The sequence below is a fragment of the Nicotiana sylvestris genome, chromosome 8, assembly GCF_000393655.2.
Source record: "Nicotiana sylvestris chromosome 8, ASM39365v2, whole genome shotgun sequence".
Lineage (NCBI taxonomy): Eukaryota > Viridiplantae > Streptophyta > Magnoliopsida > Solanales > Solanaceae > Nicotiana > Nicotiana sylvestris.
Window position 1 is genome coordinate 40314950 of NC_091064.1, and position 14302 is coordinate 40329251.

Consider the following 14302-nt stretch of genomic DNA (forward strand, 5'->3'; position numbering starts at 1 on the left):
TCTATGCATTAAAAAGTTAAAGAATAGTGTTTTCCAAAAAAGTGCAATTCTGCGGTCAACTCTGCAGTCGCATAATAGTTATGCGGACCGCATAGTCACCGCAGAGCCAGTCAGTGTGAAGGTTAATTTTGAGGTCAACTATGCTGCCAAATATGCGATCGCATAATCGATATGTGTTCCGCATAGTCGTCGCATAATCCCCTTGGAACTTTTGCGAGGAGCAGTTCTGCGGTACATTTTGCAACCGCAGAATGGGTATGCGGACCGCATTCTAGTCGCATACCCAGGCAAATTGTTCAGGTTTTTGGGAGCATTTTTGCGGTCTATTTTACGGGCCGCATTCGGGGCTCAAGATTTCTAAATTTTAAACCCGACCCCCTGTCGTTATATTCTGTGCAATAGCTCATTTTGAGCCTATTTCCTGGTGCTTTTAGAGTGAGAGGGAGGGTCTAAGAGAGGGGAAGCGCCTTTCATCAAAATTTCTCCACAAATCCTTGTTAAAAACATTGAAGATAATCAAGTGGAGCACCAAAACCTTCATCCCAGGAGATAAGACTTCATTACCTCAGCTCTTAATTTTATACATAGCTATACGGGGTCATTAGTGAGGAAATTCATGGGGATAAGGGTGATTGCATTGCATGCATGTGTTCTTAGAAGATATGGGGAAATTATAAATAGAGAGGCATGGGGAATGGGCTAAGTGTAATCTTGCATAAAAGGACCATAAGTCCTTAATGAACACTCAATGCTTGATATAATGCTCAAGTGAGCTTAGATTATGATATTTTCCTGATTATGGGTTCAATTTTGCTATATTGCTTAAATAGATTGAAGTGCGAACATTCTGGAACGTTATAGGATTAAGGAAAGCTCAGTTGAGGTATGTATGGCTAAAACCCCGTCTTTTAGAAATCGAACTCCGTCGGTGTTTGCGTAATTATGGTAAGATTAAAGTTGAATTATTGTATGGATTGTTGTTTCACATGAATTTAGGGTTGCAACTTTATATGCATGAAAGATGTGTCTCAATATGATAAATGTGCTATTCTTGATAACTTGAAAGGGTGCCAGGAATATGAATCATGTACTGAAATGCTTAGGCCTTAAATTGAGATTGAAGTTGTATATGTTGTGTCCTCTATGTGAAGTGTCATCTACACTTACAACTTTATTTGCTCTTGTGTGCACATATTATCCTAAATAACCAATCTAACATTGAAATTGGGAATGATGTGAAATATGGCCTAGTGCCAAATATATGACGTGATAGTTGTGGCCCCAAGTGCCTATGAAATGATATATGTAATACAATGATTGAATTGAGATGATTGATGGAAAAGGTAAATGCCTTGGTAAGGCGGCCTAGCCGATCGGGCCGAGATAGGACGCCATGCCGCACACATGGTGGTATTATGTTGATATTGAACCCCGGATGAAAAGGGGAAAATGATATTGTGATTGAAGTATATGTCTCAAATGAGGCAACCTAGCCGATCGGGTCGAGATCGAACTCCGCCTCAAGCTAGCGGTGGTATAGTGAACAATGATGAATAGTATGAAATTCCCCAAACTAAAGGCTATGGAATCATAATGCGAAAATTGTATGATTCTTCTACATTGATAATGTTGTGATCGTTTAAAGTTTTTGAGTTATACTTGTGCTTTTCTTATGATTGATTTCTAACTAGACGGTGTTTAGTTATACATACTAGTACTATTCCATGGTACTAACATCCCTTTTGCCAGGGGAGCTACATTTTTAAATGAATGTAGATGGCTCCATTGCGGATAGTGTCAATCGCGCATAGCAGAGTACCTTCTCTTCAAAGTCTTGGTGAGCCCCTTTCTCCTTCAAGGGGTTATATTGCACATCTTTTGTTGTGGACACCACTTTTGAGGTATAGCCAGGGCCTTGTTGCCGGCATTGTCATACTTGTCTTTTACATCTTTAGAGGCTCCGTAGACACATGTGTGGGTTATATACGGGTGTTTGATGGGTCTATGAACTATATTGTAATTCTAACTCTTGCTTCTCTAAAGTGTAATTGTATGGAATCTTGGAACTTAACTACGGCTTAACGTTGTGATATAAAATGAACTAACAACATTGAATGTACTATCTTTCCTCGTCTAAATAAATGAAAGCATGGTTTCCTTATTCATATAGTGTTGGGTAGGAAGTGTTTGATAAGACTTGCTCCATTGGTTTCACTCGATTGAGCGCTAGTCGTGCCTCCCGAGGTTGGGGCGTGACAAACTTGGTATCAGAGCCTAAGGTTTTGAAGTGTCCTAGGATGTCTCAGAGCCGTGTCTGGTAGAGTCCTTCTTATCGGTGTGTAGTCGACCACATCTATATGTTGGAGGCTACTGGGCATTTAGGAATAACACCCTTCTTTGATATTCTGGATCGTGCGGTGAAATTGTTCCCTCTCTAATTAGTGCATTGTTCTATCTTTCAGTAAATTGCACCTAAAAAGAAAGCGAGAATTGGCCAAGAAGCCAATGCCACCTCAGGAGTGGCTGATGATTCACTGCTTGATACTGCAGGTGAGGGTAGCCACCCTGCTATTACCCTGCCTGATTCTTATATTCCAGAGCAGACTACCCTAGTTCCTACCCCTGCGGAGGGTACCACTATCTCTCCCATTGATACTTCTGTTCTGCCTCCAGCCCCAACTTCCAGTTCGGGTATTTCTGATGGGGATCTTAGGGGAGCTATTCAGATGTTGACCCAGCTAGTGGCCTCTCAGGCCCAGAGGTCAAATGTTGTGCCCAGTTCATCCAGTCAGCATGGGGATTCTACTAGTTCCAGGGTGAACAGATTTCTCCAGTTAGACCCTCCAGTGTTTACGGGTGCCAATCTAGAAGAAGACCCTCAAGATTTTATTGATGAGATGCACAAGACCCTCAAGGTTATGTGTGCAACTGAGACAGGGGGAGTAGAGTTGGCTGCCTACCGTCTGAAAGGGGTGTCCTATTCGTGGTTTGATTTATGGGAAGATTCCCGTGAGGAGGGGCGCCCTCCGATGAGGTGGAGCGAGTTTGCTGATGCCTTTATAGATCATTTCCTTCCTGCTGAGACAAAGGCAACCCGTGCAGCAGAGTTTGAAAATCTGAAGCAAGGTAACAGAAGTGTGTGAGAATACCACATGGAGTTTGCTCGCTTGTCCAAGTATTACATTCATATGTTGCCTACAATAGAGGCCAGGGTGTGCCAGTTTGTTCAGGGCCTGAATTCTTTGACTATTAATGAGGCTTCTACGGCTGCATTGAATTCTGATATGAATTATGGGAAAATGGTAGCATTCACTCAGGCCACAGAGAACCGTAAATTGAAGAACCGGATGGAGAGAGAGGGTAACAGCAGAGCCCGGTCTAAGGGCAACATGGGAGAGTCACTAGGTGAAGGAAGATCAGCTTTCAAGGGAGGATCATCAGCCCGTCCCAGTCTGTTGCACAGTCTTCAGCCAGTGCACCACCATCAGGGCCCAGCCAGCAGTAGTGGAGTAGTTTCAGTCCCGGTCAAGGCAATAGGGGATCCCATCAGCGGGGTCGGTCAGGAGAGGTCCCAGCAGCAGCAGAGGTCCTCGTGCCCTAGGTGCGGGAAGATGCACATGGACTTGTTATTTGGAGTTACCTATATGCTACGGATGTGGGATGAGGGGTCATATTCAGAGGCATTGTTGTGTATCCTACCAAGGAGAGGGTAGGGGCACAACTCAGTCATCCAGTCCAGCAGGTGCTACATCTTCAGCCCCCTCTCCAACTCGAGGTACCCCAGCACCCACCGGGCGTGGTGCAGCTAGGGGTGGTGCGCAGAGTTCAGGAGGACCCAGTCGGTTCTATGCTATGAGTGTTCTCCAGACTGCAGAGGCTTCTATAGATATTGTTATAGGTATTCTGACTATCCAATCTCATGATATGTATGCACTTATTGACCTCGGTTCCACCTTGTCCTATGTTATCCCTTTTGTTGTAATGGAATTCGGGATAGAACCAGATCAGCTTCATGAGCCATTTTCGGTGTCTACTCCGGTTGGTGAGTATATTACGGTTGCTCGAGTTTATAGAGGTTGTGTTGTTACAGTACGGGGTTGGGATACCACAGCTGATCTTATTGAGTTAGGGATGGTCGATTTTGATGTAATAATGGGAATGGATTGGCTTTATTCATGCTTTGCCAAGCTTGATTGTCGGACTAGAACTATGAGGCTTGAATTTCCTAATGAGCCCATTGTTGAATGGAAGGGAGATAACATAGTGTCGAAGGGTCGGTTTATTTCCTACCTTAAGGCCGCGAAGATGATCAAGAAGGGGTGTATCTATCATTTAGTTTGGGTGACGGATACCAATGCCGAGGCGCCTAGCCTTGAGTCTGTACCAGTTGTGAATGAATTTCCGGATGTCTTTCTAGATGAGCTCTCTGGGATTCAACCAGATAGGGAGATTGATTTTGGGATTGATGTGATGCCAGGCACGCAGCCTATATCAATTCCACCTTACAGAATGGCACCGACGGAACTGAAAGAGCTACAAGAACAATTGAAGGATTTGCTAGAAAAGGGTTTCATCCGGTCGAGTGTGTCACCGTGGGACACACCGGTCTTGTTTGTAAGAAAGAAAAACGGGTCGATGCGGATGTGTATTGACTACCAGTAACTCAACAAAGTCACAATCAAAAACAAATACCCTCTACCAAGAATAGATAATATGTTTGATCAATTGCAAGGTGCTATGTATTTCTTAAAGATTGACTTGCAGTCCAGGTACCATCAATTGAAGATAAGAAAGCAGGATATTCCAAAAACAGCTTTCAGAACTCTGTATGGGCACTTTGAATTTATGGTGATGTCTTTTGGGCTAACAAATGCCCCGGCAGCCTTCACGGATCTTATGAATCGAGTCTTCAAGCCTTTGCTAGACTCCTTTGTGATAGTGTTCATTGACGATATTCTTGTGTATTCCCGAAGTCGGAAGGATCATGCTGACCATCTCGGGGCAGTTCTGCAGACCCTTCAGCAACATCAATTGTATGCAAAATTTTTAAAATGTGAATTTTGGCTTGAATCTGTCACGTTCTTGGGTCATGTCGTTTCCAGGGAAGGAATTACGGTTGATCCTCAAAAGATTGCAGTAGTGAAGAATTGGCCTAGGCCTACCACTCCAACGGAGATTTGCAGTTTCTTAAGTTTGGCTGGGTACTACAGGAGATTTGTGGAGGGGTTTTCTACTCTTGCCTCTCCATTGACTAAATTGACGCAGAAAGCAGTTAAATTCTAATGGTCCGATGCTTGTGAAAGGAGTTTCCAAGAATTGAAATCAAGGTTGACAACAACACCGGTATTAGCCCTGTCAAAGGGTACGAAGGGATTTGTGGTGTATTGCGATGCTTTGAGGATCGGGCTTGGGTGTGTGTTAATGCAACACGGCAAGGTTATAGCCTATGCTTCTAGACAACTCAAGAATCATGAAAAGAACTATCCAACCCATGACTTAGAGCTGGCGGCAGTGGTGTTTGCGCTAAATATTTAGCGACATTATTTGTATGGGGTCCATGTGGATGTATTTACGGATCATAAGAACCTTCAATATATTTTCAAGAAGAAGGAGTTGAATCTGAGGCAAAGAAGATGGCTAGAGTTACTCAAGGACTATAACATTGATATTCTCTATCACCGGGAAAGGCTAATGTTGTGACAGATGCTCTTAGTTAAAAATCTATGGGAAGTTTGGCTCATTTGGAGTCATATCAGAGGTTTTTGGCTAGAAAGGTTCACTGGTTGGCTAGTTTGGGAGTTCACCTTGCGGACTCTGATGAAGGAGGGGTAACTGTGTAGAATAGGGTTGAATCATCGCTTGTGGTGGAGGTGAAAGAGAAGCAATTCAATGAACCGTTTTTAGCACAACTGAAGGAGGGGATTCATAAACACAAGACCACAACTTTTTCCTTTGGCATGAATGATGGTACCCTACGGTACCAATACCGCCTATGTGTTCCTGATATTGACGGTCTTCGGGAAAGGATCATGGCAGAAGCTCACACTTCTAGGTATTCCGTGCACCCAGGTTCTACAAAAATGTATCATGATCTCAAGGAGGTTTATTGGTGGAATAACATGAAAAGGGATGTGGCAGACTTTGTGACTAGATGTCCGAACTGTCAGCAAGTTAGGGCTGAACATCAACGATCCGGGGGATTGGCTCAAAGCATAAAAATTCCAATGTGGAAATGGAAGATGATTAACATGGATTTTGTGGTAGGGTTACCGTGCACTCCGTGCAAGTTCGACTCAATTTGGGTGATCGTGGATCGACTCATGAAATCAGCGCACTTCTTGCCAGTTAAATCTACCAACACAGCGGAACAGTATGCTCAGTTGTATATCAAAGAAATAGTCAGGTTACATGGCACTCCAGTCTCAATCATTCATATTGAGGGGCTCAGTTCATAGCCAACTTTTGGAAGAAATTCCAGCAAGGTTTGGGCACGCAGATAAATCTTAGCACAATTTTTCACCCTCAAACCGATGGGCAAGCAGAGCGGACTATTCAGACGCTTGAGGACATGTTGCGTGCTTGTACTCTTGATTTCAAGGGTAGCTGGGATGACCTTTTACCACTCATAGAATTTGCTTACAACAATAGCTTCCATGCTAGTATCCAGATGACACCATTCGAGGCATTGTATGGTAGGAGATGTAGGTCTCTCATTGGGTGGTTCGAGCTTGGAGAAGCTGATTGATAGGGCCGAACCTCGTGCACCAGGCTATGGAGAAAGTCAAGATTATTAAAGAGAAGTTGAAAACTGCTCAAAGTCATCAAAAGTCTTACTCGGACATTCGTCACAAAGATTTGGAGTTCAAAGAAGATGATTGGGTATTTCTGAAGGTTTCCCCAATGAAGGGTATCATACGATTTGGAAAGAAAGGGAAATTAAGTCCGAGGTATGTCGGACCGTACAGAATCATTCAAATGATTGGTCAGGTGGCATACAAGCTCGAGCTGCCATACGAGATGTCATTGGTTTACCCGTTCTTCCATGTGTCTATGTTGAAGAAGGTAGTAGGAGATCCGTCCACTATTGTGCCAATTGAAACTATTAAGGTTAATGAAGAACTATCGTATGAAGAAGTTCCAGTTGTCATTCTTGATAGGCAAGTTCGAAAATTGAGAAATAAGAAAATTGCCTCCGTGAAAGTGTTATGGCGGAACCAACAAGTTGAGGAAGCCACTTGGGAAGCCGAGGATAAAATGAAAACGAAGTACCCACATTTGTTTGAATAGTCATGTAATAGCTTTTATGCATTTAGCTCCTATGAACTATTATCTTTTGATTTGATCTATGTAAGACTGTTCTGTTTTGGTTATATATTGAATATGCGGCCATGGTTAGTATTGTACGAGTTATGTTATGTCTATGGAATGTGTACCTACTGTTAGGATATGTTTCTGTAGCTCTCTCACCGGTGGATAGGCCTAGTTACAAAGGAAACTCTGGCAAAAATTTTGGAAATTTAGGGAGTTATCCAAATTTGGGGCTATGGATATGTTTCATGTTGTAAAAAGCTGAAGTTGCATAAAGATTGCTAATAAGTGAACCTTGATCCTCATTTGAGGACGAATGATCTTAAGTGGGGGAGTTTGTAAGGCCCCGTAAAATTTCTACTCAAAAACCCGAGTCTTGTGGTGCCAAGTTAGGATCATGTGTTATAAATTCATAAAAAGCTCGCCGGTTCGGACCCTTTTGATTGATATGTGCATTAAAAAATTAAAGAATAGTGTTTTCCTAAAAAATGCAATTATGCGGTCAACTCTACGGTCGCATAATAGCTATGCGGACCGCATAGTCACCGCAGAGTCAGGCAGTGTGAAGGTTAATTTTGAGGTCAACTATGCGACCAAATATGCAATCGCATAATCGATATGCGGGTCGCATAGTCGTCGCATAATCCCCTTGGAACTTTTGCGAGGAGCAGTTCTGTAGTGCATTTTGCGACCAAAGAACGGGTATGCGGACCACATTCTGGTCGCATACCCAGTCAGATTGTTCAGGTTTTTGGGAGCATTTTTGTGGTCCATTCTATGGGCCGCATGTCAATTTTGCAATCGCATATGCGATCGCAGATCTGAGTCGGGGTTCCAGATTTCTAAATTTTAAACCCGACCCCCTATCGTTATATTCTGTGCAATAGCTCATTTTGAGCCTATTTCCTGGTGCTTTTAGAGTGAGAGGGAGGGTCTAAGAAAGAAGAAGTGCCTTTCATCAAAATTGCTCCACAAATCCTTGTTAAAAACATTGAAGATAATCAAGTGGAGCACCAAAACCTTCATCCCAAGAGGTAAGACTTCATCACCTCAGCTCTTAATTTTATATATAGCTATAAGGGGTCATTAGTGAGGAAATTCATGGGGATAAGGGTGATTGCATTGCATGCATGTATTCTTAGAGGATATGGGAAAATTATAAATAGAGAGGCATGGGGAATGGGCTAAGTGTAATCTTGCATAAAAGGACCATAAGGCCTTAATGAACACTCAATGCTTGATAAAATGCTCAAGTAAGCTTAGATTATGATCTTTTCCTGATTATGGGTTCAATTGTGCTATATTGCTTAAATAGATTGAAGTGCAAACATTCCGAAACGTTATAGGATTAAGGAAAGCCCAGTTGAGTTATGTATGGCTAAAACCCCATCTTTTAGAAATCGAGCTTCGTCGGTGTTTGCATAATTACGGTAAGATTAAAGTTGAATTGTTGTATGGATTGTTGTTTCACATGAATTTGGGGTCACAACTTTATGTGCGTGAAAGATGTGTCTCAATATGATAAATGTGCTATTCTTGATAACTTGAAAGGGTGCCAGGAATATGAATCATGTACTGAAATGCTTAGACCTTAAATTAAGATTGAAGTTGTATATGTTGTGTCCTTTATGTGAAGTCTCATCTACACTTACAACTTTATTTGCTCTTATGTGCACATATTATCCTAAATTACCAATCTAACATTGAAATTGGGAATGATGTGAAATGTGGCCTAGTGCCAAATATATGACGTGATAGTTGTGGCCCCAAGTGTCTATGAAATGATATATGTGATACAAAGATTGAATTGAGATGATTGATGGAAAAAGGAAATGCCTTGGTAAGGCGGCCTAGCCGATCAGGCCGACATCGGACGCCATGCCGCACACATGGTGGTATTGTGTTGATATTGAACCCCGGATAAAAAGGGGAAAATGAGATTGTGATTGAAGTGTATGTCTAAAATGAGGCAACCTAGCCGATCGGGTTGAGATCGGACTCCTCTCAAGCTAGCGATGGTATAGCGAACAATGATGAACAGTATGAAATTCCCCAAACTAAAGGCTATGGAAACATAATGCAAAAATAGTATGATTCTTCTACATTGATAATGTTGTGATCGTTTAAAGTTTTTGAGTTATACTTGTGCTTTCCTTATGATTGGTATGAAAGTTCTTTCTAACTAGATGATGTTTAGTTATACATACTAGTACTATTTCATGGTACTAACGTCCCTTTTGCCGGGGGAGCTACATTTTTAAATAAATGTAGGTGGCTCCATTGCGGATAGTGTCGATCGCGCGTAGAGGAGTACCTTCTCCTCAAAGTCTTGGTGAGCCCCTTTCTCCTTCAAGGGGTTATATTGCACATATTTTGTTATGGACTTCCATTTTTGAGGTATAGTTGGGGCCTTGTTGCCACCATTGTCATACTTGTCTTTTACATCTTTAGAGGCTCCGTAGACATATGTGTGGGTTATGTACGGGTGTTGAATGGGTCTCTGAACTATGTTGTAATTCTAACTCTTGCTTCTCTAAAGTGTAATTATATGGAATCTTGGAACTTAACTACGGCTTAACATTGTGATATAAAATGAACTAACAACGTTGAATGTACTATCTTTCCTCATCTAAATAAATGAAAGCATGGTTTCCTTATTCATATTGAGTTGGGTAGAAAGTGTTTGATAAGGCTTGCTAGTTGGGTTCACTCGATTGAGCGCCGGTCGCGCCTTCCGAGGTTGGGGCGTGACATATTTGGATTGGGTTGCACACTGCAACAGGCCTTATTGTCTCATTGTTATTTGAATCGGGTTGCTCTCCACAACGGGCTGATATTTGGTTATTACATTTCATCTTTATTTGCAATTTCCTTGACTGTTTACCTGATTTACTTGCATATTTTCCTTATATACTGGATTATTGACTGAACGGAACCCTTTAAAATAAAGAAATATGAGCACCAAGGTGGTTTTACCTGAGATTTCCTTATTTGATTATATATCTGTTAGATACTTGTTAAAATGATGAACTATATAGGTGATAACAAATATCATATATCATATTTTCTTCTAATATCTCGCCGAGGTTAGTTATGTTACTTATTGAGTGCATGGGGTCTGTTGTACTCATACTACACTTCTGCACCTTGCGTGCAAATGTTCGAGACGATGTTGTTGTGTATAGCCGGACATAGCAAGCACTTGTTCTTGGTAGTTTAGATATGAGTTCTATTTATGTATATTTCAATCAGATGTTGTAAATATCATTTCATACGAGCCTTGTAAATCTAAAGTTTTAGTGGCCCATGACTTGTACTACCAATCTTTGGGGAGCTGTATAAATTCAGTTATTTCACTTTTTGACTCTTATCATTATTATTAATTTGTGTTACTGTTATTTGGCTTACCTAACGGGTTAGATTTGGTGCACCACGACCAGTGTGATTTTGGGTCGTGACAAATACATCCCTCTAGATCTCATGTATCATAATTTCTTATGTTCACAAGTGACTCATAAAGTCTACAAATTAAATGAGATTCCATCAATGATTTTTCTCTTCTCCCGAGTCTCTCAACTTGAATTCAAATTGCTTTTCTAGTCATGTTATGGCAAACCAAATTGTATATGACCATTTGGTAGCATGCTAAAATAACGAACATCGAATCAAGCTTCAATCCACTTATAGAAGCCATGAGGGTACTCAATTTGGTGTCTCACACACAACAATAAGTCGAGATAAAATTTATGTTAACCCCCTTTTGGTCGATATTTACACACATGGTATGAAAACATATGCTACATCATTTTCTTTTTTTCCATTGAGCGTATGTCATTATCATATACTCCCTCCGTTCACTTTTACTTGTCCACTATACAAAAAATATATTTTTATTTTTATTTTTATTGTCCACTATACTAAATCAAGAGAAGGATAATTTTTTTCATGTTTACCCTTATCATTAATTACTCATTCCTAAATTATTTTCCAAGACTTTTGAAAATGCTATTATTGTTATGGGTAAAATTGTAAAATACATACTTCATTTATTTTTCTTAAAGAGATTTCAAAGTCAAAAGTGGACAATCAAAGTGAATGGAGGAAGTAAGATAATATTGTACATATGATATTAGAAACTATATGCATCTGAACTAAGTTTGAATTACTCAATATACATGGATTCACGTCTGGTTTCCCAAGGTAGATTAAGTAAAACCTATTTTCACCAAAAATACTAAATTGATCTTTGTCATTCCTTTGTGCGGCGTTAATGATTTTTAAGCCATGTGCTTTCAAATTATCTATATGATAATTTTCTTAAAATCTTGTCTGATCTCCGATCAACAATAAGAGTCTATTTGGCCAAGCTGCCAAAACTTGCTTATTTTGATGAAAAGTACTTTTGTTCAAAAATGTTTTCGAAAAAGGACTTTTGGAGAATAGTGGTTTGTATTTGGCCAAATTATTTTAGAAATAGTTGTCGCAATATTTGATAAGCAAATTGTGTTTCTTCAATTTAAAATAATAATAATTTGAGTATCAAATTACGCAAAAGGACAGCAGATTGTCAATTTATAATTAGTATTATTTTGTAACGACCCGACTGTTGTTTTGAGAAATTGCGGCCGATTCAGTAGTTTGAGGTCATGAGTAGCGTCACACATTGTATTATGACTTTCGTGCATCATCGGTTCATGTTTTTGAGGTTTGGAAAGGATTTTTGGAGTGACTCTCATTTGAGAAGCTCGAAGTTGAAAGAATTAACCAAGGTTCGACTTTTGAGTATTTGAGCTCAGATCGGAGTTTTGATGGTTCCAGTAAGTCTAGATGGTGATTTTAAACTTGGGCGTACGCCCGGAATTGTATTTTGATATTTCTAAAAGGTTTCGGCATCATTTGGTAGAAGTTGGCAATTTAAAGGTTTAAAATTTTACTAGGTTTGACCATAGTTTGACTTTAAGGCTATCGAGTTTGCATTTTGGTTTTGGAACTTATAATAGGTCCATTTCATCATATGGAACTTGCTTGCAAAATTTTGTGTCATTTGGAGTTGGTTTGATATGGTTCGGACGCTTGGTTGCGAATCTAGAAGTTCGTTGTGATTTCTATGCATTTTGGCATCCGATTCATTATTCTAGAAGTTATTTCAGTGTTTTGATCGTGAGAGCGAGTTCATGTTATATTTTTAGACTTGTGTGGGTGTTTGGTTTGGAGCCTCGGGGGTTCGAGTGAGTTTCAGATTAGTTTTAGAGTATTTTGTTAAGGATTGTGTGTGCCGGTACTGGTGCCATTGCAATTGCGATGAGCAGGTTGCAAATGCGGTCACTGCATTTGAAAGTAATTTCTTACATTTGGGAACTAGAGGATTATTGGGCTTCAATCGCAATTGCGCTACTAGAGTCGAATTTGCGACTCTGGGCTGTCAGCTTTTGCAAAAATAGTGTTCGCTTTTGCGGCTGCTGTTGCTTCGCGTTTGCGAAGGTTTGATCGCAAATGCGATCTTCGTTTGGTCTATCAGGGGTCACTTTTGTGATGTTTTGTCTGCTATTACGGAGGTCGCATTTGCAAACCCCATGTCGCAAATGCAACATCTGCAACCTGCTTATAGCTGGATATTTTGAGATTTAGCTTCATTTTGAACTGTAGCATCGATGGGAGGCGATTTTATGGAAGGATTTTTATACCAAACCATTGGATAAGTACCTCTAATCAATTTTCAATTATATTTTATGATTATACATTAGATTTAACATCAATATTCGTAAGAATCTAAGGAAAAAATTTGGGGATTTTGTCAAACTGTTGCAAAAATGAAAATTTGTGATTTGAGAGTCGAATTCGACTCGAATTTAGAAACAAAACACATATATGGACTTGTGGGTCTATGGGTAGTCAAGACCTACCCTTAGACCCGGAATTCGACTAGGCGGTCCTGGGGTTGACTTTTGTTGACTTTTTAGAAATTTTATAAAGATCATAACTTTGTTAATTGAAATTATTTTCTCTTGCATTTTGTCATGTATTCAAGTCCTTTTTGGCTAGATTGAGCCGAGCGGGGGTGAATTTGTAAAGGAAATGCTAAATTGAGTATTGAGTGGGCCTTTTTGAGGTGAATTCTTGCCTAACTTTGTGTGGGGGAAACTACCTCTTAGGAATAGAGTTAATTGTGCTATCTTGTTATGTGAAAGCCGTGAACGCAAGGTGACGAGTGGGTACACGGTCTATATATGGTATTTGATTTGTTTAGATAGTTTATTCTCTTCACATGCCTTTGATTGAATTGTCATAACATGTGATGTCTCATTTTTAGGCTACTCTTACATGCTCTATTAGACGTTGTTAGAAATTATTGTACCTTTTACTCGTTATTTGGCCCTTATATGCCTTAGTTGAAGTTATTGCCTTCCTTATTGTCTTGTTACCACTTAATTGTTAAGTTCTTCTATGACTCTGTGCGTATTTGCTACATATCTAAATTGTTGTGATTGCATACTTAGTTATCACGTGCCTTACATGTCCTGTCATTTTTGTAAATGTTGTTGTATTCCCTTGATTTTTATGTGGTTCCTTTGTTGTTGTATACTCATACCCTTGATGGTAGAAATTCTAGTAAATTGAGTTATTGAATTGTTGCTGTCGATTTAAATTATTGTACGAGGGATCGGGTTGCACGCCACAACAAGTGAAATAAGGGAAATGGTGAAATAAGAGAGGATATTTGTACTGTGATATTTTTTTACGGTAGGATCAGGTTGCATGCCGCAACAGATGGAATAAGAGTGAATTGTTATGGCAGAATAAGGTTGAATTATAATACTGATATTGTACGGTGGAATCGGGTTGCACGCCGCAACATATTTTATTTATTATTATGATTGTTTATTATGGAAACACCCATATAGACTGTGCGGTTCGTATGAGGTTTCTACTCAAATGGTTAAGATTGTTTAGTCTCTTCTCATGCCTTTGATTGAATTGTCATAACATGTGATAT

General features: G+C 40.1%; 1 protein-coding gene across 1 annotated transcript; it reads left to right on the top strand.

Moving 5' to 3' along the window:
* The first annotated feature begins 3852 nt into the window (after nucleotides 1–3852).
* LOC138874940 (uncharacterized) lies at nucleotides 3853–4662 on the top strand. The gene has a single exon (XM_070153740.1). It carries the CDS (start codon nucleotides 3853–3855, stop codon nucleotides 4660–4662), a length of 810 nt encoding a protein of 269 aa, XP_070009841.1.
* The last annotated feature ends 9640 nt before the right edge of the window (nucleotides 4663–14302 follow it).